Source organism: Thalassophryne amazonica, chromosome 2 (genome assembly GCF_902500255.1).
Source record: "Thalassophryne amazonica chromosome 2, fThaAma1.1, whole genome shotgun sequence".
In the NCBI taxonomy this organism is placed as follows: Eukaryota; Metazoa; Chordata; class Actinopteri; order Batrachoidiformes; family Batrachoididae; genus Thalassophryne; species Thalassophryne amazonica.
This window is the reverse complement of record NC_047104.1, coordinates 21,647,259-21,675,171: the sequence shown is the minus strand read 5'-3', so window position 1 is coordinate 21,675,171 and position 27,913 is coordinate 21,647,259. Positions and strand designations below refer to the sequence as shown.

The following is a 27,913-nucleotide window of genomic DNA, read 5'->3' as shown; positions in this document are numbered from 1 at the left end:
TAGTGAGACACCATTTCCTCTCCAACTTATGGGTTATCTGCTTTAAGCTGCGAGTTTGTGAGTTATACCACGGAGTCAGGCACTTCTGATTTAAAGCTCTCTTTTTCAGAGGAGCTACAGCATCCAAAGTTGTCTTCAATGAGGATGTAAAACTATTGACGAGATACTCTATCTCACTTACAGAGTTTAGGTAGCTACTCTGCACTATGTTGGTATATGGCATTAGAGAACATAAAGAAGGAATCATATCCTTAAACCTAGTTACAGTGCTTTCTGAAAGACTTCTAGTGTAATGAAACTTATTCCCCACTGCTGGGTAGTCCATCAGAGTAAATGTAAATGTTATTAAGAAATGATCAGACAGAAGGGAGTTTTCAGGGAATACTGTTAAGTCTTCAATTTCCATACCATAAGTCAGAACAAGATCTAAGATATGATTAAAGTGGTGGGTGGACTCATTACATTTTGAGCAAAGCCAGTTGAGTCTAATAATTGATTAAATGCAGTGTTGAGGCTGTCATTCTCAGCATCTGTGTGGATGTTAAAATCGCCCACTATAATTATCTTATCTGAGCTAAGCACTAAGTCAGACAAACGGTCTGAAAATTCACAGAGAAACTCACAGTAACGACCAGGAGGATGATAGATAACAACAAATAAAACTGGCTTTTGGGACTTCCAATTTGGATGGACAAGACTAAGAGTCAAGCTTTCAAATGAATTAAAGCTCTGTCTGGGTTTTGATTAATTATAAGCTGGATGGAAGATTGCTGCTAATCCTCCGCCTCGGCCCGTGCTACGAGCGTTCTGGCAGTTAGTGTGACTCGGGGGTGTTGACTCATTTAAACTAACATATTCATCCTGCTGTAACCAGGTTTCTGTAAGGCAGAATAAATCAATATGTTGATCAATTATTATATCATTTACTAACAGGGACTTAGAAGAGAGAGACCTAATGTTTAATAGACCACATTTAACTGTTTTAGTCTGTGGTGCAGTTGAAGGTGCTATATTATTTTTTCTTTTTGAATTTTTATGCTTAAATAGATTTTTGCTGGTTATTGGTGGTCTGGGAGCAGGCACCGTCTCTACGGGGATGGGGTAATGAGGGGATGGCAGGGGGAGAGAAGCTGCAGAGAGGTGTGTAAGACTACAACTCTGCTTCCTGGTCCCAATCCTGGATAGTCACGGTTTGGAGGATTTAAGAAAATTGGCCAGATTTCTAGAAATGAGAGCTGCTCCATCCAAAGTGGGATGGATGCCGTCTCTCCTAACAAGACCAGGTTTTCCCCAGAAGCTTTGCCAATTATCTATGAAGCCCACCTCATTTTTTGGACACCACTCAGACAGCCAGCAATTCAAGGAGAACATGCGGCTAAACATGTCACTCCCGGTCCCTGGTATAACTCACAAACTCGCAGCTTAAAGCAGATAACCCGTACGTTGGAGAGGAAATGGCGTCTCACTAATTTAGAAGATCTTCACTTAGCCTGGAAAAAGCCCTCCGTAAAGCTAGGACATCTTACTACTCATCACTAATTGAAGAAAATAAGAACAACCCCAGGTTTCTTTTCAGCACTGTAGCCAGGCTGACAAAGAGTCAGAGCTCTATTGAGCCGAGTATTCCTTTAACTTTAACTAGTAATGACTTCATGACTTTCTTTGCTAATAAAATTTTAACTATTAGAGAAAAAATTACTCATAACCATCCCAAAGATGTATCGTTATCTTTGGCTGCTTTCAGTGCCGGTATTTTGGTTAGACTCTTTCTCTCAGATTGTTCTGTCTGAGTTATTTTCATTAGTTACTTCCTCCAAACCATCAACATGTCTATTAGACCCCATTCCTACCAGGCTGCTCAAGGAAGCCCTACCATTATTTAATGCTTCGATCTTTCTGGTGTGCTTGTTCTGTTAGACCTCAGTGCTGCTTTTGATACTGTTGACCATAAACTTTTATTACAGAGATTAGAGCATGCCATAGGTATTAAAGGCACTGCGCTGCGGTGGTTTGAATCATATTTATCTAATAGATTACAATTTGTTCATGTAAATGGGGAATCTTCTTCACAGACTAAAGTTAATTATGGAGTTCCACAAGGTTCTGTGCTAGGACCAATTTTATTCACTTTATACATGCTTCCCTTAGGCAGTATTATTAGACGGTATTGCTTAAATTTTCATTGTTACGCAGATGATACCCAGCTTTATCTATCCATGAAGCCAGAGGACACACACCAATTAGCTAAACTGCAGGATTGTCTTACAGACATAAAGACATGGATGACCTCTAATTTCCTGCTTTTAAACTCAGATAAAACTGAAGTTATTGTACTTGGCCCCACAAATCTTAGAAACATGGTGTCTAACCAGATCCTTACTCTGGATGGCATTACCCTGACCTCTAGTAATACTGTGAGAAATCTTGGAGTCATTTTTGATCAGGATATGTCATTCAATGCGCATATTAAACAAATATGTAGGACTGCTTTTTTGCATTTACGCAATATCTCTAAAATCAGAAAGGTCTTGTCTCAGAGTGATGCTGAAAAACTAATTCATGCATTTATTTCCTCTAGGCTGGACTATTGTAATTCATTATTATCAGGTTGTCCTAAAAGTTCCCTAAAAAGCCTTCAGTTAATTCAAAATGCTGCAGCTAGAGTACTGACAGGGACTAGAAGGAGAGAGCATGTCTCACCCATATTGGCCTCTCTTCATTGGCTTCCTGTTAATTCTAGAATATAATTTAAAATTCTTCTTCTTACTTATAAGGTTTTGAATAATCAGGTCCCATCTTATCTTAGGGACCTCGTAGTACCATATCACCCCAATAGAGCGCTTCGCTCTCAGACTGCAGGCTTACTTGTAGTTCCTAGGGTTTGTAAGAGTAGAATGGGAGGCAGAGCCTTCAGCTTTCAGGCTCCTCTCCTGTGGAACCAGCTCCCAATTCAGATCAGGGAGACAGACACCCTCTCTACTTTTAAGATTAGGCTTAAAACTTTCCTTTTTGCTAAAGCTTATAGTTAGGGCTGGATCAGGTGACCCTGAACCATCCCTTAGTTATGCTGCTATAGACGTAGACTGCTGGGGGGTTCCCATGATGCACTGTTTCTTTCTCTTTTTGCTCTGTATGCACCACTCTGCATTTAATCATTAGTGATCGATCTCTGCTCCCCTCCACAGCATGTCTTTTTCCTGGTTCTCTCCCTCAGCCCCAACCAGTCCCAGCAGAAGACTGCCCCTCCCTGAGCCTGGTTCTGCTGGAGGTTTCTTCCTGTTAAACGGGAGTTTTTCCTTCCCACTGTAGCCAAGTGCTTGCTCACAGGGGGTCGTTTTGACCGTTGGGGTTTTACATAATTATTGTATGGCCTTGCCTTACAATATAAAGCGCCTTGGGGCAACTGTTTGTTGTGATTTGGCACTATATAAAAAAATTGATTGATTGATTGATCAACTAATTGCAGCCAACCCACATCAGTTCAACTGAATCCCTCATATGCTTTCAGTTGGCACAATCCTCATCAATCACCATATGTAAGACAAGAACATTGTTTTCAATGTAAATATGGTCTAATTTATATTTTCAGTGGATAAGCTGTTGTCTCTTTTCAGGTATAAAACTATGACCCAAATCCACTGTTTCAGATTTTTTTAAAAAGTGCTAGACCCCTGGGTTAATTTGTTCCAAGGTCACATATTGTTGTGCAGCACATTTACACAAATGGGACATCAGTAGACAATGTTCAGTCCAAATAAAACTGACCAGCACCCATGCAACAAGAACTCACCATGTTTATCGTCTTTTTCCAGTGCTCATCATCCTGTGGGCGGGGCCTGCAGTCCAGAGTCGTTCAGTGTATGCACAAAGTGAATGGTCGCCATGGTAATAACTGTCTCGTGACGCTGAGACCACTGACCTACCGACCCTGTCACCATGGTACCTGCAACGAGAAAATCAACGTAAACACCATCACTTCACCCAGACTCGGTGAGACTCCAGATAAAAGTTCGGGTGCAGTCTAGAACTGTGGTTGTTGTTGTCATTATTTTTGTATTGTGATTAGCTGAATGATGGAACTCAGATCAAAGTGAGAGTTCCATCATCCGTGCAGCACTCTGAAAAGTCATTAACACCAGCAGACAGTAAATATGCAGATTAAGAACATCACCACATACACGTTAAGCTATGAACATCACATTTGTAACACTGTATGTCTGTGTCAAACCCGGTGCACTGTATGTCCACTGATCAGGGCCTGACTTCAATGTGGTGTTGTAGAAAAGTACTCAACACGCGTTATGATCCAGTGTTGTCAATTCTGCTGAGGGCAGTCTGTGACTGAAATCTGAGGGGGGAAAAACAGGTATGGCTTAAAGTGATAGGCGGTAAGTTTCAGAGTTACCTTTCTGCTTCCAAAGCACAATGTTCTAGGTCCAGGTCAGCCTTGTATAAACACACCTACCTAGTGTTGCATGAACCAGGCTTGGTTTCATTCAAAATCTTTTCTCCTCCCCCCAAAATCTTTTTTTGGGGGAGGAGGAAGCTCTTCCATCCTCTTTCCCCCAGACTACAGCCATGGCCTGCACAGTGAGCAGGAAGAATGGAGATCTCATGTAATTATGTGGAAACTACGACCTGATTGACAGGTAAAAAGGTTTTATCCATGCTTTTATGTTGTGCCAACCTGACAAAGACAATTTGTGCATTTTTTTTAAAGCAAAATGCTAGTATTTTTTTTCACTCACTGTGAGTGTACTGCTGTTCTCTGTTTTAGCTGCTATTGGCTCAGCGCTCAAACAGTCAGATGACACACACATATTTAGAAAGAAAAAGTATAAAGATGTTTCTAAACCTCACAGCGGATGTACCGCTGTTGTTTGTTCCGTCACCACCATGCTGTGAGACACAGTGATATGATGCACACTGTTTTGAAGTGCTTGAAGCTGCTGCGCAAAATGTCAGATTAACTGGTCACCACATACAGCACTGATATATTGAATAGATATAGTGAATAGAGAATAATCAGAATGTTTGTCAGTACCCCCTGGTGTACAGCAGCATACAATCACAGAAGATGAAGCATATTCAAGATTCAAACAACTTTATTGATCCCTAAAAGGGCAATTCATTCTTCACACCTGATTACCTCAGACAAAAATACAGCAATTAATCCATAATTATTACTAGTTGAACATAATAATGGCACACATCAGAATTAAAACAACCACACATCTACATTTTATTGTTTATGTACGCTAAACTTTGAAACAGTCCGTCGTCCGAATTGAGGCAATGAGGGTGTAGGTGGCCACAGCAGCATGCTGCACCGCCAAGCTTGGGGAGGTGAAGGCCGCTGCAGAGTCGCACAGCCTCTGGAGGGGGGGAGGAGTGGCAGGGCAGAGGTGGGGGTGGGGCCGGGGGTAGTGCATGCACATGCATGTATATACATGTAATACATTTTACATGTAAATATTAATAAAGTCACTGTTTTATACCACAAATGTTGTTGTTTTGATAGGATTTAATCTCTTAAAATGATTTACACATACTTGCATGTAGTTCCAGTATATTTCAGAGCTCATTGCAGGTTAAGGAAGAGACTTAAAGAATAGTTTTGGCAAGTTCAGTGATATCTGTCCAATGCTATGGCATGTATAGTACAACCCCAATTCCAATGAAGTTGGGATGTTGTGTAAAATGTAAATAAAAACAATACAGTGATTTGCAAATCCTCTTCAACCTATATTCAATTGAATACACCACAAAGACAAGATATTTAATGTTCAAACTGATAAACTTTATTGTTTTGTGCAAATATTTGCTCATTTTGAAATGGATGCCTGCAACATGTTTCCAAAAAGCTGGGACAGTGGTATGTTTACCACTGTGTTACATCACCTTTCCTTCTAACAACACTCAATAAGTGTTTGGGAACTGAGGACACTAATTGTTGAAGCTTTTGTAGTTGGAATTCTTTCCCATTCTCGCTTGATGTATGACTTCAGTTGTTCAACAGTCCGGGGTCTCCGTTGTCATATTTTGCGCTTCATAATGCGCCACACATTTTCAATGGGCGACAGGTCTGGACTGCAGGCAGGCCAGTCTAGTACCAGCACTCTTTTACTATGAAGCCATGCTGTTGTAACACGTGCAGAATGTGGCTTGGCATTGTCTTGCTGAAATAAACAGGGACATCCCTGAAAAAGACGTTGTTCGGATGGCAGCATGTGTTGCTCCAAAACCTGGATGTACCTTTCAGCATTGATGGTGCCATCACAGATGTGTAAATTGCCCTTGCCATGGGCACTAACACACCCCCATACCATCACAGATGCTGGCTTTTGAACTTTGCAATGGTAACAATCTGGATGGCCTTTTTCCTCTTTTGTCCAATCACTCACAAACAACTATAGCAAAATTGCTGCAAGTGCTCTTAGCAGCCAGTAAGAAGACAATTACTAGGCAATGGCTGAACCCAGCTCCTTCAACACTTGATGATTGGTATGAGGTTATTAGAGAGACATTCAAAATGGAAAAATTAACAGATTCTTTATGAACCGAAATTGGTAAGTTCATCTCAATTTGGAATAAATGGATATATTTTATATCCCCTATCAGGAATGATTTCACATGACTCCATGTAAGCATTAAAACTTAAATGACTGAATTGACAACAATGGCAGTTGTAGGCATATAAATGTATATAAGGGTATATATGATTGTATGGATGGTTGTATATAAGTATATGGTATATGTATACAAAGATATTTATCTTCCTTTCAACCTGATGATGATTATAACTGTGGGCTCCCTATTGGCTTTTCTTTACTTTTTTTTTTTGGGGGGGGGGGGGTGTTTTGTTCTCAAACAGACCATTAAAAAACTAAAGACAATGTTTTGGATACAAAGAAACAAATGTAAAGTTTGTAATAATGTCATCCTTTTCCAATAAAATCATAAATGAAAAAAGACACATGCTGGTTCTGATTGGGGTGCTTACAGCGAGCTGCCGGATGACTCAGTTATAGTCGAGGTCCGCCTTAAAACACGCCAGCTTGAATGGCGTGCCTTTCATCCGGCTGTTGCATTGGAGACTTGAAGGTTTCAAAACCCTAGTAATCCAAGGGCCCACTTGGTTTTGTGGCGCTAACCACACTCGCCAGTCACAGAGTGTGTGTGACAGTCACTGGTGTACTTTTTATAGGTTTCAGTGCCATCCACATCCTCGCTAGCCATTGTTTACATGCGCTGTGATACGCTGAAACTCTGCTGGAGCTGCAATGCATTCTGGGCAGTACAAGGGGCCGAATGTCACTTCGATTAATGTCAACCAAAACAACCCAAAAAATGTCAACTTGTCATGACAAAACCGAATGACACTTGACAGCTGTCAAAAATGTTTATGAAATTGACATAATGTTTATGACACGTTCATGACTGTCATGTAAAAGTTATGACAGTGTCATGTCACTATTATAATGATACCTTCAAGTAAAGTGTTACCAAAAAGCGTTGCAACTGCTCACCCACATGAGCCACCTCGGTTGTGGACTTGGGTGGCACAGTGCAGTAGATGACACCTCAGCACCACACTAGTGGTCAGTGTGCAAATAATGACCCCTAGAGCTGTCTTGCGGTTTTGTTTTTTCAGAGACTATGCAACAAACAGCTTCCCCTTCATAATGCATAATGCATTATACCCTACCGCTGAAGCAGCAGCAGCAGAGCTACTTTGAGAAAATGCGGAAATAAGAGCTCTTCTTTTCTGGTGCCGAACTTTGCAGAATGTTATGGTGGCTGGTGCTACAGCTGCACCACCAATCCCCCTAAAGCGGTTTCCTGTAGACTGGAGAACCAGGTGGAGGCTGTGGATGCAGAATAAAATCATGCTAAAGATATACACACACAAATATATTAATACAGAGCAAGCATAATATTAAATAAGCGTTCTCTCTGAGACTGGCAAAAATACAAGAAACACTAAAAAGCAGGCCAATTCACAATGATCTGGTAGGGAACACTGAGTCGCACCAACTTTTAAAAGGCCTATGTACAGTTTACGCTGAGAATGGGGAGACAGGAAAGTTCTGATGGATTGCTGCTGGAAATGCTGGCTCATGAGGTTACACAGCAACAAGGAAAAGCTTACAGGCGAGAAACACAAATGAGCTGCTATAAGTGTATAAGTTACTATTATTCTGAGGAAAACACAAGGATATTAAGAGGAGAACCTCAGAGACAATTAAAGCGCACATGGACCAAGGAAGAGAAAAACACGTGCTCGCTGTTTTCAGACGATTTTTTTTTCTAGTGTGGACCTTTTTTCAAGTCCAGTCTGAATGTGTGTCTGAATAAGCTGTGGAGGACACAGCCTTATGGTTTTGAGCCTTATTTAGATGACAATGAGGGAGAGGACACCTTAGAGGAAAACCTTCAGTCTGACAACAGTGACGATGTTCAAGGAGTTCAGAACACAGAATGTTGATTATAAAATAAATAAATAAATACTGCTGGTGATTTTGGGATACTGGTGGAGGTGATACTTTTTTGCCAGCTCTTTGGTCTAATCAACTGATTAAAACAAATAAGTAAATTGTTTTACTGTCTGTGGCATCAGAAAAAAAGTGATGTGGATTTTTTATTTATGATTTTTTTCTGAAAAACGGGTGCATTTAAATCTGAAAAATGACACGAGGGACTGAAAATATCAGCTATTTTTAAAATAAATATTGTTTCCTTCTTGAATAGAGTTAGTGTACTGTACATTAGTAGCGTAACACGCTACTATTAAATATTAAAACCATTCACACAAGGAGTAAATAATATAGTCTTACCTGTCCGTTTCAGTAAGATCATCTGAAAATTTATCCACCTTTACAAAACGACATCTGAAAATAATTTAATTTGTTGTCCTGGCTGAAGAAAAGTCCATGATGCTTCGAGTCTCTGCTGCACTGATCCGTGACCGGCACGGTCAACTGCAGGTGTAATCTGTTCATTGCATCTGAGACTGACTGGCTCCAACTTTCTCTGATTGCTGTTGCCAGATCAGCTTTGCAGGTTGGCGCCTTGTCATGGACCATTTTCTTCAACTTCCACCAAAGATTTTCAATTGGATTAAGATCCGGACTATTTGCAGGCCATGACATTGACCCTATGTGTCTTTTTGCAAGGAATGTTTTCACAGTTTTTGCTCTATGGCAAGATGCATTATCTTGAAAAATGATTTCATCATCCCCAAACATCCTTTCAATTGATGGGATAAGAACAGTGTCCAAAATATCAATGTAAACTTGTGCATTTATTGATGATGTAATGACAGCCATCTCCCCAGTGCCTTTACCTGACATGCAGCCCCATATCATCAATGACTGTGGAAATTTACATGTACTCTTCAGGCAGTCATCTTTATAAATCTCATTGGAACGGCACCAAACAAAGGTTCCAGCATCATCACCTTGCCCAATGCAGATTCGAGATTCATCACTGAATATGACTTTCATCCAGTCATCCACAGTCCACGATTGATTTTCCTTAGCCCATTGTAACCTTGTTTTTTTCTGTTTAGATGTTAATGATGGCTTTCATTTAGCTTTTCTGTATGTAAATCCCATTTCCTTTAGGCGGTTTCTTACAGTTCGGTCACAGACGTTGACTCCAGTTTCCTCCCATTCATTCCTCATTTGTTGTGCATTTTCGATTTTTGAGACATATTGCTTTAAGTTTTCTGTCTTGACGCTTTGATGTATTCATTGGTCTACCAGTATGTTTGCCTTTAACAACCTTCCCATGTTGTTTGTATTTGGTCCAGAGTTTAGACACAGCTGACTGTGAACAACCAACATCTTTTGCAACATTGCGTGATGATTTACCCTCTTTTAAGAAATGATAATCCTCTCCTTTGTTTCAATTGACATCTCTCGTGTTGGAGCCATGATTCATGTCAGTCCACTTGGTGCAAGAGCTCTCCAAGGTGTGATCACTCCTTTTTAGATGCAGACTAATGAGCAGATCTGATTTGATGCAGGTGTTAGTTTTGGGGATGAAAATTTACAGCGTGATTCCATAATTTATTCCTCAGAATTGAGTGAGTCCATATTTTTTTCCCCTCTGCTTGGTCTAAAAAAGTAACCGTTACTGACTGCCACAATTATTTTTCCTGATTTCTTATAGTGTTTCTTAAAGCCAGAAAGTTGCCATTTGAAATGACTTTAGTTTTGTGTCATGTCTGTGATCTGCTTTTTTTCTACAAAATTAAACAACTGAATGAACATCCTCCGAGGCTGGTGATTCCATAATTATTGCCAGGGGTTGTACTAACGGCTCAGTCTGCATGCGACGAAATTCCCATGATCCACAAAACAATAAAATAAAATTGTTGGGAAAGTGTAGTGACACAGACCCACAACAGGGGGCGTAAATGAACGGACAATGGAAGGAGTTAAATTAGAACACTTTACTGTTGTGAATGACACAACCAAACACAGCAGATCACAGAATGTATACAAGTCAATTAATAAAGGTGTCGTGTGGGCAGGCTCGACGATAGGAGACGCCCATCTGGAGACGAACCGGAACCACACGATTTCCACTACCACCGAACCCGAGGGATACTGGAGCCGCCAAGTCCCGAAGTCCCCAGGTGGCCACCGTCTCGGCGTGTCGGATCTGGTACTGCTGGCAGAAAACAAAAGACAGTCAAGAGTGGGTGTGTGAACACCCAGTAACAATCCTGGTGGGAATTACACCTCCACCTCCGCAAATATATACACAGTCTTTCTACAGTTCTGATACAGACGCTTGTCTTCACGGGTCGGGAAGGGTGCGGCTTGTCACCCTGTCGTCCGCGACCAGCTCAGCCTCCAGCGGACACAAGCTACCAGGAACTCCTGTAGAGAATCAGACAACGATTACGTGCGATACGGCACAGATTAAGGCTGAGGAAATTACCTCTTGATGAAGGTGATATCTCGGCAATGTGGTGGAGGTGTCTTCCTGCTTTTATTCCAGATGTGGATTAGATGATCAGTGACAGCTGTCATGGATGATGGGTGACAGCTGTCACCACGGCTTGTTCCTGTGGATCCGACAGCTCGGTCTTGACTTCCCGTTCGTGCACCCGGGACAGGGCATCCGATCTCTGGTTTTTGGTCCCGGGGCGGTAGGTGATCCGGAAGTCAAAACGGCCGAAAAACAGTGACCAGCGGGCTTGCCTGGGGTTCAGTCACTTGGCGGTCCTGATATACTCCAGGTTCTGGTGGTCAGTAAAAACCGTGAAAGGCACTGACGCTCCCTCCAGCAGGTGTCTCCACTCCTCAAGAGCCTCTTTCACCGCAAGGAGCTCTCGATTGCCCACGTCATAGTTCCGCTCTGCTGGGGTCAACCTGCGGGAAAAATAGGCACACGGGTGAAGAACCTTATCGGTCTCTCCGCTCTGGGATAGCACGGCTCCTATCCCTGAGTCAGAGGCGTCCACTTCAACCACAAACTGGCGACTAGGATCGGGCTGCACCAAGACAGGTGCAGTCGAGAAGCGCTATTTCAACTCCCTGAACGCGGCATCGCACCGATCCGACCAGGTGAAGGGAACTTTTGGTGAGGTCAGGGCTGTCAGGGGGCTAACTACCTGACTATACCCCTTAATGAACCTCCTGTAAAAATTTGCGAAGCCGAGGAACTGTTGCAGCTTCCTACGGCTCGTAGGTTAGGGCCAGTCTCTCACCGCTGCGACCTTGGCCAGATCCGGGGCGACGGAGTTGGAGGAGATGATAAACCCCAGGAAGGACAAAGAGGTGCGGTGAAACTCACACTTCTCGCCCTTCACAAACAGCCGGTTCTCCAACAACCGCTGCAGGACCTGACGTACATGCCGTACATGGGTCTCAGGGTCCGGAGAAAAGATGAGTATATCGTCCAGGTATACGAAGACGAATCGGTGCAGGAAGTCCCGCAAGACGTCATTAACCAAAGCTTGGAACGTCGCGGGGGCGTTAGTGAGGCCGAACGGCATGACCAGGTACTCAAAATGACCTAACGGGGTGTTGAATGCCGTCTTCCATTCGTCTCCCTTCCGGATCCGAACAAGGTGGTATGCGTTTCTAACATCCAACTTTGTGAAGATTTTGGCTCCATGCAGGGGGGTGAACACCGAATCCAACAAAGGCAACGGGTATCGGTTGCGAACCGTGATCTCGTTCAGCCCCCGGTAATCAATGCATGGATGAAGACCGCCATCTTTTTTGCCCACAAAAAAGAAACCTGCTCCCATCGGAGAGGTGGAGTTACGGATCAGCCCGGCAGCTAAGGAGTCCCGGATGTAGGTCTCCATCGATTCGCGCTCAGGTCTGGAGAGGTTGTACAGCCTGCTGGACGGGAACTCCACACCTGGCAACAAATCGATGGCACAATCGTACGGACGGTGCGGGGGAAGGGTGAGTGCCCGATCCTTGCTAAAAACGTCAGCAAGATCATGGTACTCACCTGGCACCGCCGACAGATTGGGGGGAACATTGACCTGCTCCTTAGCCTGGGAACCGGGAGGAACCAAGGATCCCAAACACACCCGATGGCAGGTCTCGCTCCACTGTACCACCACCCCGGACGGCCAATCAATCCGGGGATTGTGTTTTAGCATCCAGGGAAACCCCAGAATCACACGGGAGGTAGAAGGAGTTACAAAAAACTCAATCTCCTCCCTATGATTCCCTGACACTACCAGAGTTACTGGTAGTGTCCTGTGTGTGATTAAAGGGAGTAGGGTGCCATCTAGTGCTCGCACCTGCAATGGTGAAGGTAGCGCCACCAGAGGGAGCCCTACCTCCCTGGCCCATCTGCTGTCTAGCAGATTCCCTTCTGACCCTGTGTCTACCAGTGCTGGGGCCTGAAGGGTTAAATCCCCACTAAGGATTGTAACTGGGAGCCGTGTGGAAATATGTGTGTGTCCCACGTGAATTTCTTGGCCCACCCTAAGCCCAGTTTCTACGGGCGGGCGTTGGTGTTTAACCGTTCGGGGCAATTGCTCAATTGATGCTCCATTGAGCCACAAAGAAAACACGCCCCGCGGGGAAAACTCCTCTGTCTATTTGGTGGTCTGAATGTGGCCCTGCTCGTGTCCATAGCTTCGTCAGCAGGGGGAGCTGTCGCCCCACGGGACGTAGAGGCCAGGGAGCGTGGGAAGGGCGGACCTTTCTCGGACCCGGAAGGAAGAGGGACGGCGCGCGCCCGGCCACGCCCTTCGTCTCGTTCCCGACGGCGTTCCTCCAACCGATTGTCTAACCGTATAACAAGATCGATAAGCCCATCTAATTCCCGCGGTTCATCCTTGGCCACCAGGTGCTCCTTCAGGACTGACGACAGTCCGTTTACGAAGGCGGCGCGGAGCGCAGCGTTATTCCAGCCGGACCTCGCAGCCGCCATGCGGAAGTCGACTGCATAAGCGGCTGCGCTCCGGCGTCCCTGTCTCATTGACAGCAGCACAGTTGAAGCGGTCTCTCCCCTGTTAGGGTGATCAAACACAGTTCTGAACTCCCTCACAAACCCAGTGTATGTGTGAAGGAGCCGTGAATTTTGCTCCCAAAGCGCCGTAGCCCAAGCGCGTGCCTCTCCCCGAAGCAGAGTAATCACATAAGCTATTTTGCTAGCGTCTGACGCGTACATGACGGGACGTTGTGCGAAGACGAGCGAACACTGTAAGAGGAAGTCCGCGCACGTCTCCACACAACCTCCGTATGGCTCAGGAGGGCTTATGTATGCTTCAGGGGATGGTGGGAGGGGTTGTTGAACCACCACTGGAACATTCATATCCTGCACAGGGTCGGCAGGAGGAGGAGCTGCAGCAGCGCCCTGAGCGTTCGCCGCCACTTGCGCGGAGAGAGCCTCCACCCTGCGGTTCAGGAGGATGTTTTGCTCGGCTATTTGATCCATCCGAGCCATAAAGGCGGTGAAAATGTGCTGTAGCTCACCAATCACGCCTCCTGCAGACGCCTGCACTCCCTGCTCTCCCATTGGTCGTTCAACAGCCGGGTGACGCCCCTCGGAGTCCATGACGCTGGCCGAGATATCCTGTTGGGAAAGTGTAGTGACACGGACCCACAACAGGGGGCGTAAATGAACGGACAATGGAAGGAGTTAAATTAGAACACTTTACTGTTGTGAATGACACAACCAAACACAGCAGATCACAGAATGTATACAAGTCAGTTAATAAAGGTGTCGTGTGGGCAGGCTCGACGATAGGAGACGCCCGTCTGGAGACGAACCGGAACCGCACGATTTCCACTACCACCAAACCCGAGGGATACTGGAGCCGCCAAGTCCCGAAGTCCCCAGGTGGCCACCGTCTTGGCGTGTCGGATCTGGTACTGCTGGCAGAAAACAAAAGACAGTCAAGAGTGGGTGTGTGAACACCCAGTAACAATCCTGGTAGGAATTACACCTCCACCTCCGCAAATATATACACAGTCTTTCTACAGTTCTGATACAGACGCTTGTCTTCACAGGTCGGGAAGGGTGCGGCTTGTCACCCTGTCGTCCGCGACCAGCTCAGCCTCCAGCTGACACAAGCTACCAGGAACTCCTGTAGAGAATCAGACAACGATTACGTGCGATACGGCACAGATTAAGGCTGAGGAAATTACCTCTTGATGAAGGTGATATCTCGGCAATGTGGTGGAGGTGTCTTCCTGCTTTTATTCCAGATGTGGATTAGATGATCAGTGACAGCTGTCATGGATGATGGGTGACAGCTGTCACCACGGCTTGTTCCTGAGGCGGCAGCGCCCTCTCGTGCCTGAAGCCCGCACTTCAGGCAGGGCGCCCTCTGGTGGTGGGCCAGCAGTACCTCCTCTTCTGGCGGCCCACACAACAAAAATAATGTGAAAATAGTTTTGCCTCTGTGTCGAGTGGAGAAGCTGCAGACACCATGCATACAGTAGTGATCAGAATAATAGTGGTGCTATGTGACTAAAAAGATTAATCCAGTTTTTGAGTATATTTCTTATTGTTTCATGGGAAACAAGGTACCAGTAGATTCAGTAGATTCTCACAAATCCAACAAGATGAAGCATTCATGATATGCACACTCTTAAGGCTATGAAATTGGGCTATTAGTAAAAAAAAAGTAGAAAAGAGGGTGTTCACAATAATAGTAGTGTGGCATTTAAGGATGAAGCCAGCACCTGTTGAACATGCTTTTCTCTTTGAAAGCCTGAGGAAAATGGGACGTTCAAGACATTGTTCAGAAGAACAGCGTAGTTTGATTAAAAAGTTGATTGGAGAGGGGAAAACTTATACGCAGGTGCAAAAAATTATAGGCTGTTCATCTACAATGATCTCCAATGCTTTAAAATGGACAAAAAAAAACAGAGACGCGTGGAAGAAAACGGAAAACAACCATCAAAATGGATAGAAGAATAACCAGAATGGCAAAGGCTCACCCATCGATCAGCTCCAGGATGATTAAAGACAGTCTGGAGTTACCTGTAAGTGCTGTGACAGTTAGAAGACACCTGTGTGAAGCTAATTTATTTGCAAGAATCCCCCGCAAAGTCCCTCTGTAAAATAAAAGACATGTGGAGAAGAGGTTACAATTTGCCAAAGAACACATCAACTGGCCTAAAGAGAAATGTAGGAATATTTTGTGGACTGATGAGAGTAAAATAGTTCTTTTTGGGTCCAAGGGCCGCAGACAGTTTGTGAGACAACACCCAAACTCTAAATTCAAGCCACAGTTCACAGTGAAGAAAGCATGGTGGTGCAAGCATCATGATATGGGCATGTTTCTCCTACTATGGTGTTGGGCCTATATATCTCATACCAAGTATCATGGATCATTTTGGATATGTCAAAATACTTGATGAGGTCATGTTGCCTTATGCTGAAGAGGACATGCCCTTGAAATGGGTGTTTCAACAAGACAATGACCCCAAGCACACTGGTAAATGAGCAAAATCTTAGTTCCAAACCAACAAAATTAATGCCTCGCAGATGTGAAGAAATCATGAAAAACTGTGGTTATACAACTAAATGCTAGTTTAGTGATTCACAGGATTGCTAAAAAAGCAGTTTGAACATAATAGTTTTGAGTTTGTAGTGTCAACAGCAGATGCTACTATTATTGTGAACACCTCCTTTTCTACTTTTTTTTTTTACTAATAGCCCAATTTCATAGCCTTAAGAGTGTGCATATCATGAATGCTTGGCCTGTTGGATTTGTGAGAATCTACTGAATCTACTGGTACCTCATTTCCCATGTAACAATAAGAAATATACTCAAAACCTGGATTAATCTTTTTAGTCACATAGCACTACTATTATTCTGAACACTACAGTACATGGTCTTCAATATAAGTGTTCCACCTGCCAATCAAAAGGATTCTGCTGGCAAGAATAACCGTTCTGACACCGAAAACACGGTGCAGCTCTGACCCGAACCACTCAGTGGAAACAAGGCTGTCAGTAGCCTGTAAAAAAACATCTATAAATTAAGCCATAAATTAATGAGGCTATTAAGATAATGGATCCCGTGTAACAGAATGAACGGTCCCCCCCAAAAAATTGATCCACCTGCCTTCACTGCGAATGCGTCATTTCAGACCACAGCAGCATGTCTGAGAAGGAGTCTTTTCACCCAAAGCAATCAAATTGATTATTGGGATTATTTACCATCAGATGGCAAGGTAAAACCTCTTAAATCATTCTAAAGTCCATTTGAAGCAGAAACTCTGCAAACTCTTTGAAGTGACTGATGCGCAGTGAACGCATCAGCTAGCTGCTCATGTAGTTGTGGCACTCTGATCGCTTCATCCATCTTTTATGATGAAATAATGCTGAATTTATGTGGAAATGATTGTTGTACAAAAGCTTCAGATATCTGTCACTGAGCTAGATGATGACTGGAGTGCAGTTTTAAGCAGAAACGAGGTGATAATTGGTTAACTGCAGCTAATGATGCATGCGCAGTGATGGCGGGGGGTGGGGGGGCGATTTTTAGAGGGACTGTTTAGTTGGCAACACTGCCACTGTGATCACTTGCTCCTTCTTCTCTGATGTCGGGACCAGCCAGGAAGTTCCTGGTTTTTAGTGGCGCGCAGTTCAAAATCTGAATATTTCTCTCTTTAGTAACTGCGCACCAGGAAAGGATGACTTTCAAGCTGTTGTTTAATTTTAGTCTTAAATACTCAAATAAAAAACATTGCATATCATGTCACCTACACTTTAAAGCAGTGTGTTTGTGTGTTTTTAAAAGACACAGTGCTGTATTAATTTCTGTGTCACAGATTAGCCTGCACAAACCCACTGCTGTCCATTGATTAGCTCAGCAGCAAAAGCTACAGTCCTCACATCAATCAATCAATCAACTTTTTTTTTTTATATAGCGCCAAATCACAACAAACAGTTGCCCCAAGGCGCTCTATATTGTAAGGCAAGGCCATACAATAATTATGAAAAACCCCAACGGTCAAAACGACCCCCTATGAGCAAGCACTTGGCTACAGTGGGAAGGAAAAACTCCCTTTTAACAGGAAGAAACCTCCAGCAGAACCAGGCTCAGGGAGGGGCAGTCTTCTGCTGAGACTGGTTGGGGCTGAGGGAAAGAACCAGGAAAAAGACATGCTGTGGAGGGGGGCAGAGATCGATCACTAATGATTAAATGCAGAGTGATGCATACGGAGCAAAAAGAGAAAGAAACAGTGCATCATGGGAACCCCCCCACAGTCTACGTCTAAAGCAGCATAACCAAGGGATGGTCCAGGGTCACCTGATCCAGCCCTAACCATAAGCCTTAGCGAAAAGGAAAGTTTTAAGCCTAATCTTAAAAGTAGAGAGGGTATCTGTCTCCCTGATCTGAATTGGGAGCTGGTTCCACAGGAGAGGAGCCTGAAAGCTGAAGGCTCTGCCTCCCATTCTACTCTTACAAACCCTAGGAACTACAAGTAAGCCTTCAGTCTGAGAGCGAAGCGCTCTAATGGGGTAATATGGTACTACGAGGTCCCTAAGATAAGATGGGACCTGATTATTCAAAACCTTATAAGTAAGAAGAAGAATTTTAAATTCTATTCTAGAATTAACAGGAAGCCAATGAAGAGAGGCCAACACGGGTGAGATATGCTCTCTCCTGCTAGTCCCCGTCAGTACTCTAGCTGCAGCATTCTGAACCAACTGAAGGCTTTTTAGGGAACTTTTAGGACAACCTGATAATAATGAATTACAATAGTCCAGCCTAGAGGAAATAAATGCATGAATTAGTTTTTCAGCATCACTCTGAGACAAGACCTTTCTGATTTTAGAGATATTGCGTAAATGCAAAAAGGCAGTCCTACATATTTGTTTAATATGCGCTTTGAATGACATATCCTGATCAAAAATGACTCCAAGATTTCTCACAGTATTACTAGAGGTCAGGGAAATGCCATCCAGAGTAAAGATCTGGTTAGACACCATGCTTCTAAGATTTGTGGGGCCAAGTACAATAACTTCAGTTTTATCTGAGTTTAAAAGCAGGAAATTAGAGGTCATCCATGTCTTTATGTCTGTAAGACAATCCTGCAGTTTAGCTAATTGGTGTGTATCCTCTGGCTTCATGGATAGATAAAGCTGGGTATCATCTGCGTAACAATGAAAATTTAAGCAATACCGTCTAATAATACTGCCTAAGGGAAGCATGTATAAAGTGAATAAAATTGGTCCTAGCACAGAACCTTGTGGAACTCCATAATTAACTTTAGTCTGTGAAGAAGATTCCCCATTTACATGAACAAACTGTAATCTATTAGACAAATATGATTCAAACCACCGCAGCGCAGTGCCTTTAACACCTATGACATGCTCCAATCTCTGTAATAAAATTTTATGGTCAACAGTATCAAAAGCAGCACTGAGGTCCAACAGAACAAGCACAGAGATAAGTCCACTGTCCGAAGCCATAAGAAGATCATTTGTAACCTTCACTAATGCTGTTTCTGTACTATGATGAATTCTAAAACCTGACTGAAACTCTTCAAATAGACCATTCCTCTGCAGGTGATCAGTTAGCTGTTTTACAACTACCCTCTCAAGAATCTTTGAGAGAAAAGGAAGGTTGGAGATTGGCCTATAATTAGCTAAGATAGCTGGGTCAAGTGATGGCTTTTTAAGTAATGGTTTAATTACTGCCACCTTAAAAGCCTGTGGTACATAGCCAACTAACAAAGATAGATTGATCATATTTAAGATTGAAGCATTAAATAATGGTAGGGCTTCCTTGAGCAGCCTGGCAGGAATGGGGTCTAATAAACATGTTGATGGTTTGGATGAAGTAACTAATGAAAATAACTCAGACAGAACAATCGGAGAGAAAGAGTCTAACCAAATACCGGCATCACTGAAAGCAGCCAAAGATAATGATACATCTTTGGGATGGTTATGAGTAATTTTTTCTCTAATAGTCAAAATTTTGTTAGCAAAGAAAGTCATGAAGTCATTACTAGTTAAAGTTAATGGAATACTCAGCTCAATAGAGCTCTGACTCTTTCCATTATCTCTAATAACGCCATATCTCTCTAATAACTCCATAACAATAAACCATAACCATAACAAGGCTGCACTATGTATGAATGTTATTAATACGGCAACGTACAGTTGTATGCAAACGTTTGGGCACCCCTGATAATTTTCATGATTTTCCTTTATAATGCAAAGGTCAGTCTGTCCACGCCTGATCCATGTCTTTGTTCCATTCAGACTGGATTTGGTGATGTGACCTGGCTCACATTAGTCCCAAAAGTTTTTACCAGTTCTAAACAAGACTGGTTTCTGTCTCACTTCCTGTCCACACCAGATCAGATTTTTGTAGTTGGTTTAAAACCTCTACCTTCGTGATATGGTCTTCTATTTCTGGATACACCGAGGGCCCATTCTTCATAATCTGGAGCACACGGTCCAAAGTGCAGGGCACGAGTGCATTTTGAGGTGTGCCCACCTTGACACAGTCAGGTGCAAAGTGCTCGGAGGGACGGCATTTACTGTGTAAGTGAATCATGGGAATGACACCAGTCAGAGCGCACTCTGTCACTGCTGGAGTTGCATGTGCCTGATATGGTGTCACACGCCAACATACTGAGAGCTGTGCCATAATATAATTGTATGCAAAAGTTTGGGCACCCCTAATAATTTTCATGATTTTCCTTTATAAATCATTGGTTGTCTGGATGAGAAATTTCAGTTAAATATATCATATAGCAGATGAACACACTGATATTTGAGAAGTGAAATGAAGTTTCTAGTATTTACAGAAAGTGTACAATAATTATTTAAATGAAATTAGGCATGTGCATAAATTTGGGCCCCTTTGTTTTTGTATTGATTTAAATACATTTAGCACTAATTATTGAAACACAAAATTGGTTTGGTAAGCTCATTGACCCTTGACCTCCTTACACAGGTGAATCCAATCATGAGAAAGGGTCTTTAAGGTGGCCATTTTCAAATGTTTCTCCTCTTTGCATCTCTTCTAATGAGTGGAAACATGGGGACCTCTAAACAACTCTCAAACAACCTGAAAACAAAGATTGTTCAACATCATGGTTTAGGGGAAGGATTAAAAAGCTATCAGAGATTTCAGCTGTCATATTCCACAGTGAGGAACATAGTGAGGAAATGGAAGACCACAGGCACAATACTAGTTAAGGCCTGAAGTGGCAGGCCAAGAAAAATCTCAGATAAGCTGAAGTGAAGGATGGTGACAACAGTCATAGTCAACCCACAGACCTGCTCCAAAGACCTACAACATTATCTTGCTGCAGATAGTGTCTCTGTGCATCATTCAACCATACAGTGCACGTTGCACAAAGAGATGCTGTATGATGCTGTAATGCAGAGGAAGCCTTTTCTGCATACATGCCACAAACAGTCGCTTGAGGTATGCTAAAGCACATTTGGACAAGCGAGCTTCATTTTGGAATACCGTGCTGTGGACTGATGAAACTAAAATTGAGATATTTGGACATAACAAGGGCAGTATGCATGGCTGAAAAAGAACACAGTATTCCAAGAAAAACACTTGCTACCTACAGTAAAATTTGGAGGTGGTTCCATCATGCTGTGTGGCTGTGTGGCCAGTGCAGGTACTGGGAATCTTGTTAAAGTTGAGGGTCACATGGATTCCAGTCAATATCAGCAGATTCTTGAGAACAATGTTCATGAATCAGTGACAAAGCTGAAGTTGCGCCGGGGCTGGATCTTTCAACAAGACAACCCTAAACACTGCTCAAAATCTACTAAGGCATTCACGCAGAGGAACAAGTACAATGTTCTGGAATGGCCATCTCAGTCCCCAGACCTGAATATTATTGACAATCTGTGGTGTGATTTTAAGCGGGCTCTCCATGCTCGGAAACCAACAAACCCGAGATGTTTTGTAAAGAAGAATGGTCCAAAATACCTTCAACCAGAATCCAGAAACTCATTGGAAGTTATAGGAAGCGTTTAGAGGCTGTTATTTTGCAAAAGGAGGATATACTAAGTATTGATGTATTTTTCCTGTTGGGGTGCCCAAATTTATGCACATGCTTAATTTTGTTTAAAGAATTATTGCACACTTTCTGTAAATCCTATAAACTTCATTTTACTTCTCAGTTTGTCTGCTATATGACATATTTAACTGAAATTGCTGAGCCAAACAACCAATGATTTATAAAGGAAAATCATGGAAATCATCAGGGGTGCCCAAACATTTACATACAACTGTACGAATAGCCACTTGCTAAAACCATTCACAAAGTGAGTAAATGTTGTTTCAGTTGTATTCATCATCACAGCAAGATGAGAAGACGTCCTTGTTTTGGAAGGCGTTGTCTGGAAATACTTTAGTTACTTATTGTGGAAATTACTGAAGAAACGCAGCATTTTTAAAGAAGTCCCTTAGTGTTTACTGTATAATTCCTCCCCATTCTACGGGATGAATACATAATGAACAGTTATTCACTTATTCAGTTATGTGCAATATTGTCGAATATCTTGTGCAAACGTCTTCCAGTCATTTTGCATAAATTTGTTGTACTTACTGTGCAAAAAAGCGCAATTTTAGAATTTTCTCAGTAACATTTCATATAAAATGATAAAAATGTTCACACATGCTTTCATGTACCACTGTGGAGTGGCAGTAATGAACTGATGGTCCAACAATCCGGGAACATCACCGTTATGGTTTCTTTGTTAATTTTGACAAAAGTGTCAATATTATCAGTTATCAAGTTGTTCACCAATGAATATGGCTTTATACACCCTGAAGAAAACCATACACCCTGAGGCCGGAGGCTGAAGGGTGTGAGTGGCCCGCTGCGGCACTTACCGAGCCCGCAGACTCAGTAAGCGCATCGGAGGCAGTGAGCGCAATCGTGGTGATGCCAACCGGCCCACCTGATAAGGATGCAGAACACAATGCGCTGTTTAAAAAATAAAATAAAAATAAAAAAAAGAAGCAGCATGCAAAATTGTACTAATAAAAATCAGCAAAACTGCGACACCGCGAAAGGGAGTTACGTTCTAAAAATAGCCCGTGATAGGCGAAATCCGTGAAGTAGTCAGCGTTATTTTTTAGTTATTACCTATAGATGTTTTAAGGCTGTAAAACCCCTCACTACACACTTTATACACTTTTCTCAAACAGGCTTTAACATTTTTTGTTAAAAAATGTTTAAACATTTTTTTCTCACTTTTCTCTCCTGTGTAAACACTCAAAGTTCAAACTTTAGTAGAAAAAAAAGAACGTTTTCCTATAAATAATTATGATGGCTTTTAGAACTAACGAATTTAATTTTAACGATCAACCTACGAGGTTGGACACGTAAGAAATTATTAATAGTGACTCACCAGTATTTCACAGTTCCTCTGGCCGCGCCTCTTCGTTGTGGCGCTGCTCCGCTGTGGCGCTGCTCCACTGTCTGGATTGGCTGATTACTCGGGTGGTATGAAAAATATTACCCGTCCGCAAAAAGGGTGTATTGCTATTTATTCTTTAGTGTTTTAGCCAATCATATTGCCGTATCATTTATAGGTATATGATAATCTGGATTGCTGACGGTCTTAATTGTCAGATTAGTGATTGCATGACCTCATTCCGACAGAAGGTGACAGAAAAGATCCGGACAGGAGCAGACGGTTCCTTTGTCTGTGGCAGTGCTCTTGTTCCCAGCAGGACCCACTTCATGGTCACTCTTGGCTTGAGGCCAGACTCCTTCTGGTAAATTTGCTCACTGATTTCCTATTTTTCTCTGCTTCCTCCCTCAGCTGCTCTGACCTACAAATGTCTGGGGGACCAGTGGACAGTTTACTGCCGTGTGATCCGACGGAAGAATCTGTGCCAGGACATGAGGTGGTACCAGCGCTGCTGCCAAACCTGTAGGGATTTCTACGCTAAGAAAGTACCACACAACAGCTAATGACCAAACCATTGACCTTCCCCACAAAGTGCTCTTAAAAGTTTTTAAATGCTTAATGTTAATGCTGGAACTTTATATTTACAAAAGAAAATGTACATTTAAAAAAAGAAGTGTACATTTAAAAGTAGGCTTCCAGTTGTACTCAAGACTTGAAAATGTTCATCGTTCTTTTGCTGTACACCAAAGAAGAAGAATGGGCGCTCTATTAAAAAGCACTCTGCAATTTGTTTTAATTATTGCATAGAGGTATGGACAATAATTGCCAAAGTATTGGAACAGTGAGGACAATTTAGCAATTTCTGCTAAACACTGAAGATGTTTGGGTTTGAGATAAAATAATTAACATAAGAAGACTGTTTAGAATGTCCACTTTTATTCACTGGTTTTTACAGCCGTCTTTATGAATTCAACAGCATAGAAGCTTTAGTAACTGACCACCCAGCTTTTGAGTCAGCAAAAGTAAGATAGTCTTACAGTAAATATCACTTTCATATCTCTTGTTCATAATAACGTCATGAAACCTGCATCCTACTGATGCCAGAAAATTGTAGTTTTTCTTTGGTTCTACTGGAGTTACTGCCCCAAGTGGAGGAGTTTAAGTGTCTCAAGTATCTTGAGATTAAGTATCTTGTTCATGAGTTGGGGTAAATTGGAGCATGAGATCGACAAATGGATTAGGGTGGCATCTGTTGTTTTATGGACGCTGTATCAAACAGTTGTGGTGAAGAAGCAGCTGAGCCAGAAAGTGAGGCTCTTGATTTAAGAGCAGATTTATGCTCCTGTCTTCACCTACGATCATGAACTTTGGGTAATGATGGAAAGAACAAGAACACAGATACAAGTGGCGTAAATGAGATTCCTTAAGACTCAGTCCCACCAAATAAGCCATGAATAATGAGCCACACATGGGTGTGCCAGCAATTATTTGAAGAATGATCAATGTTTTAAGCCATCACGTAGCCGCTCCTAAGGCGCCTCTATGTGCCTCTCTGTACCTCATATGTGCCAGGTATCAGCCTCTAGTGAGCCGCAACCGACCTGTCATTTGAGCCCCGTCCAGCCTCATATGGTTCGTGTCACCTCATATGATCCACGTCAAGCCACATATGATCCATGTAGCACCATGTAACGCGACGTTAGTGCACGTTTAGGCATGGGTTTGGTCCAAAACTCCAGCCCCTCCCACACTTGTGGGTTTTCAGTTCACAGCATCCATTCAAGATGTCGCAGTCCAAAAAAAGATGCTGCACTGAGTGAGTGCACGCTCCCATGTCAGGGGTTACAAATTTTGATGGGGATAACTCCTTTGGCACGACACCAGCCGGTGTGCGCCAGGCTGGTGTTCACCTGTGTTCCAGAGTCATTAAATGCAGCAGTTCTGTGTGTTCACCCAGCTCTCTGTGACCACCAAAAAAAACCCGACACCACAATGAGGTTGCCGCTTTAATTATATACACCCTCTGCCGCAACTGTGGATCACCCCCCCACCCCCCCCCCCAAAAAAAACCCACATCCATAACCAGACCAGCTAGAACCGAACCATGGGTTCCTGGACAGCTGCCTCTGCGCTTCTTCTCTCTGGTTTTATTTCGTCCGTGGCTTACAGTCACGGTGATCCAACTTTTAACTTTGTGTTCGTCTGTTAATATCTGGAAAGTTGCTCTTTTGCGCACTCTCGTTCTGTGTTCCTGGACTGTCACCTCTGCGCTTCTTCTGGCTGGCTTTATTTCTTCCGCGGCTTTAAACACACAGTCATTTTGACATTTTGATCCAACTTTTAACTTTGTGTTTGTCTGTTATTGATTGCAAAATGACTCTTTTGCGAGCTGGCGTTTTGCGTAAATGCTCATCTTTGGGTGCGAGTCATTGAGTCAGTGCACACACACACACAGCAGAGCCCATCTGATCCATTAAGAAGATGTTAAATCTACCTGGACCTACTCAGTTTGTAGGTCCAGGTAGTACTTGAGGACTACTATCCTCTGTTGTTGAACACATCAAATTGTAAACACCAGGAAATGAAAGCTGAAATTCTAAACATTCTCCTTGTGTTCATCTTTTGAAACATTTTTACTGCACAGCAGGTCCTCAGTGTTCCAGTACTTTTGGAGCAGAGTGAATTTTTCCTCTGCTCCATTTTACTCTGTTGTACTGTATTTTAGCCAACGGTTGCAGTTTGAGATAATGATTAAATTAGGATTCTGTAAGTAAAATGATCATACTTGTATTTAGTAATATTTTGAACTGTAATATTTTTGTGAGTAGTACTCATAAAATAGTACTGTGGAACTGCAGTGAAACAATCATGCTGATGATCATAGAGCCACTACTCCACAAATATGTTGAAGAGCCATGGATCACTCACGGAGCAGGACCTGGCCCACTGAAACCTCACGACCATCTTCCACTTTCTATCAGATGCAATACAGCTACTAAATATATTGAATAGTTTAGCTTAAGCAAACATTTATAGACATGTATACAATGTTACTCCCCCAAGTGAAAGGATTTTGTGGTTTTGGACAGTGCTGCAGTGTTTCCAGTCCATGTCCAGATCCACAGTCAGGTCCCATCTCCAGAGGCTCTGAGATCATCACTGTGAACTAATGTTCTACCAGCTCCATCAGGTTTGGGATCAGACCAGGAGATATAGTCAGTGACAGGTTGGTGTGGAGTCATGACAATCCCACCTCTAAAACCTCTGTATTCTCCACTGTGAACTAATGTTCTTCCACCAGCTCCATCAGGTTTGAGATCAGATCCGGTGATAGAGTCAATCACAGGATGGGGTGGAGTCATGATAGTCCCACCTCCAAAAGCTTTGAGAACATCACTGTGAACTAATGTTCTTCCACCAACTCCATCAGGTTTTGGAACAGGCCAGGTAATCACCAGTCAGCTTGTCAGCTTGTCTTTGCAGGGAGATTGTTCCATAAAAGAGGTGCACAATAATAAAAAGTTCTGTGACCTGCTGACTTTTTTTTATACCTTTGGAACACATAGTAGCCCATCAGAAAGCAATACATAGGCCAGTGCATAAAGTTTATTTAGATCTGCCAGACAGGGATGTGCTAGTCCGTGAAGTATTTGGGATTTTAATAACCCCTAAAATGTGACCTGACATGACCAAGATGTCAGTGACAGGAGAGCAGATCGTGCATAATGTGTTGGTTAACAGACAGTGTGTGATCAAATGATTTATTGCTTTATTACTACGATGAATGTCAAACTCCAACCCCCTCATCCTTGGCATGATACCTGGGTAAAGGTAGGGGATTACCTGTTGGGGTGAAATATGCTAGGGACCTTGTGTGCACCTTGGCTGGTACAGTAGCCATGAAGGCCCAACAAGAACCCTGAACATAAGACAACAAGCAGGGCTCTGGTGAAACAAGACGTCCTCAGTGGCTGATCAGGAGGTGGTGATGGCTTGTATCTCAGCACCTTGTGAAGGTGGATGAAGGCTGCAGCAGGTCCTCAGACCACGTTTGTCTGGGATTTCCCAGCCATGGGACCAGGCTAAAGATCTGTCAAGACCATTTGTTTTTCAGCGTACAGTGACACGTTTAATCTGGGAACATTAAATGAACCCACACGTTTTCCAACTGAGGGATTCCCAAGACTATCATGAATGACACATGCATTCAACATTAATGTTAGCTGATCAAACAGATGTCTGTGTCATGTAGATCTAATGACCATGATCCTATGTCTTGTTAGAGTTTAAAAATAAGATTTCAAGACATACTCTTTTTCAGTGATGCCAGACAGCCTCTAAAATCCTATTTTGAGAGTATCTTTATTTTCTTGTAAATGTGAGTAGAGGTGCTATGTAAATTAAGAATAGCAGAAGGCGTTATACAGAACCCTGTGGTACCCCATATTTTACTGGAGCGCATTGTTAACCCCCAAAATGTGAATCAGGTGTAAATTGTGGATTGTCCGCAAACCGTTAATTGCAAAACGTGAATACTGAAAAGCTATCTCCCAAAATGTGAACGCAGGTTTCACAAAACATGAATATCATTCATAATAAAATATATATATTCAGTTTAACTAGTTAACGAATTTCAGTTTACAGATCAATTACTGCAGGAAATTTTGATCTCAAACCATATCAGCACAATTTTTTTTTTTTTGCGGGTGTCACTGCAGCTAGTGCAGCAGGGAGGTGAACTCCGACCGGGCTCTGATCCTGGTGTGACACGCCCGGCCCCACTTGGCGTGTCCCTCTCCAGGGACAGTGTCAGATGAGAGTTTGACTGGGATAGTCCACCTGTCAAATGGCAATGTTAAGTGTCAAACTCGCTACGGGAAACGGCTCAATAATCTTAACTCACTTGATGCCATTGACTCTAAAACACGTCTTTTCCGATAGTAACGCCCCGCGCCAAAGACACATCATTGAGCCAATTTCTTTTCATCTCTTTTCTTTTCTTGTGGTATGTTTGTTGTTGACATGGACATAGAACTCAATTTTCTATGGGTCTTGA

The 27,913-nt window shown here is 42.9% G+C and overlaps 1 protein-coding gene across 1 annotated transcript in view; it reads left to right on the top strand.

Moving 5' to 3' along the window:
* adamts17 (ADAM metallopeptidase with thrombospondin type 1 motif, 17) overlaps positions 1 to 23,832 on the top strand; it is a 448,852-nt gene extending 425,020 nt beyond the window's left edge. The window contains exon 23 of the mRNA XM_034184238.1: positions 23,269 to 23,832. Within this exon, the coding sequence (XP_034040129.1) occupies positions 23,269 to 23,420 (152 nt within the window). The 3' untranslated portion in view covers positions 23,421 to 23,832. The remainder of the gene's footprint in view (positions 1 to 23,268) is intronic.
* Positions 23,833 to 27,913: the final 4,081 nt, after the last annotated feature.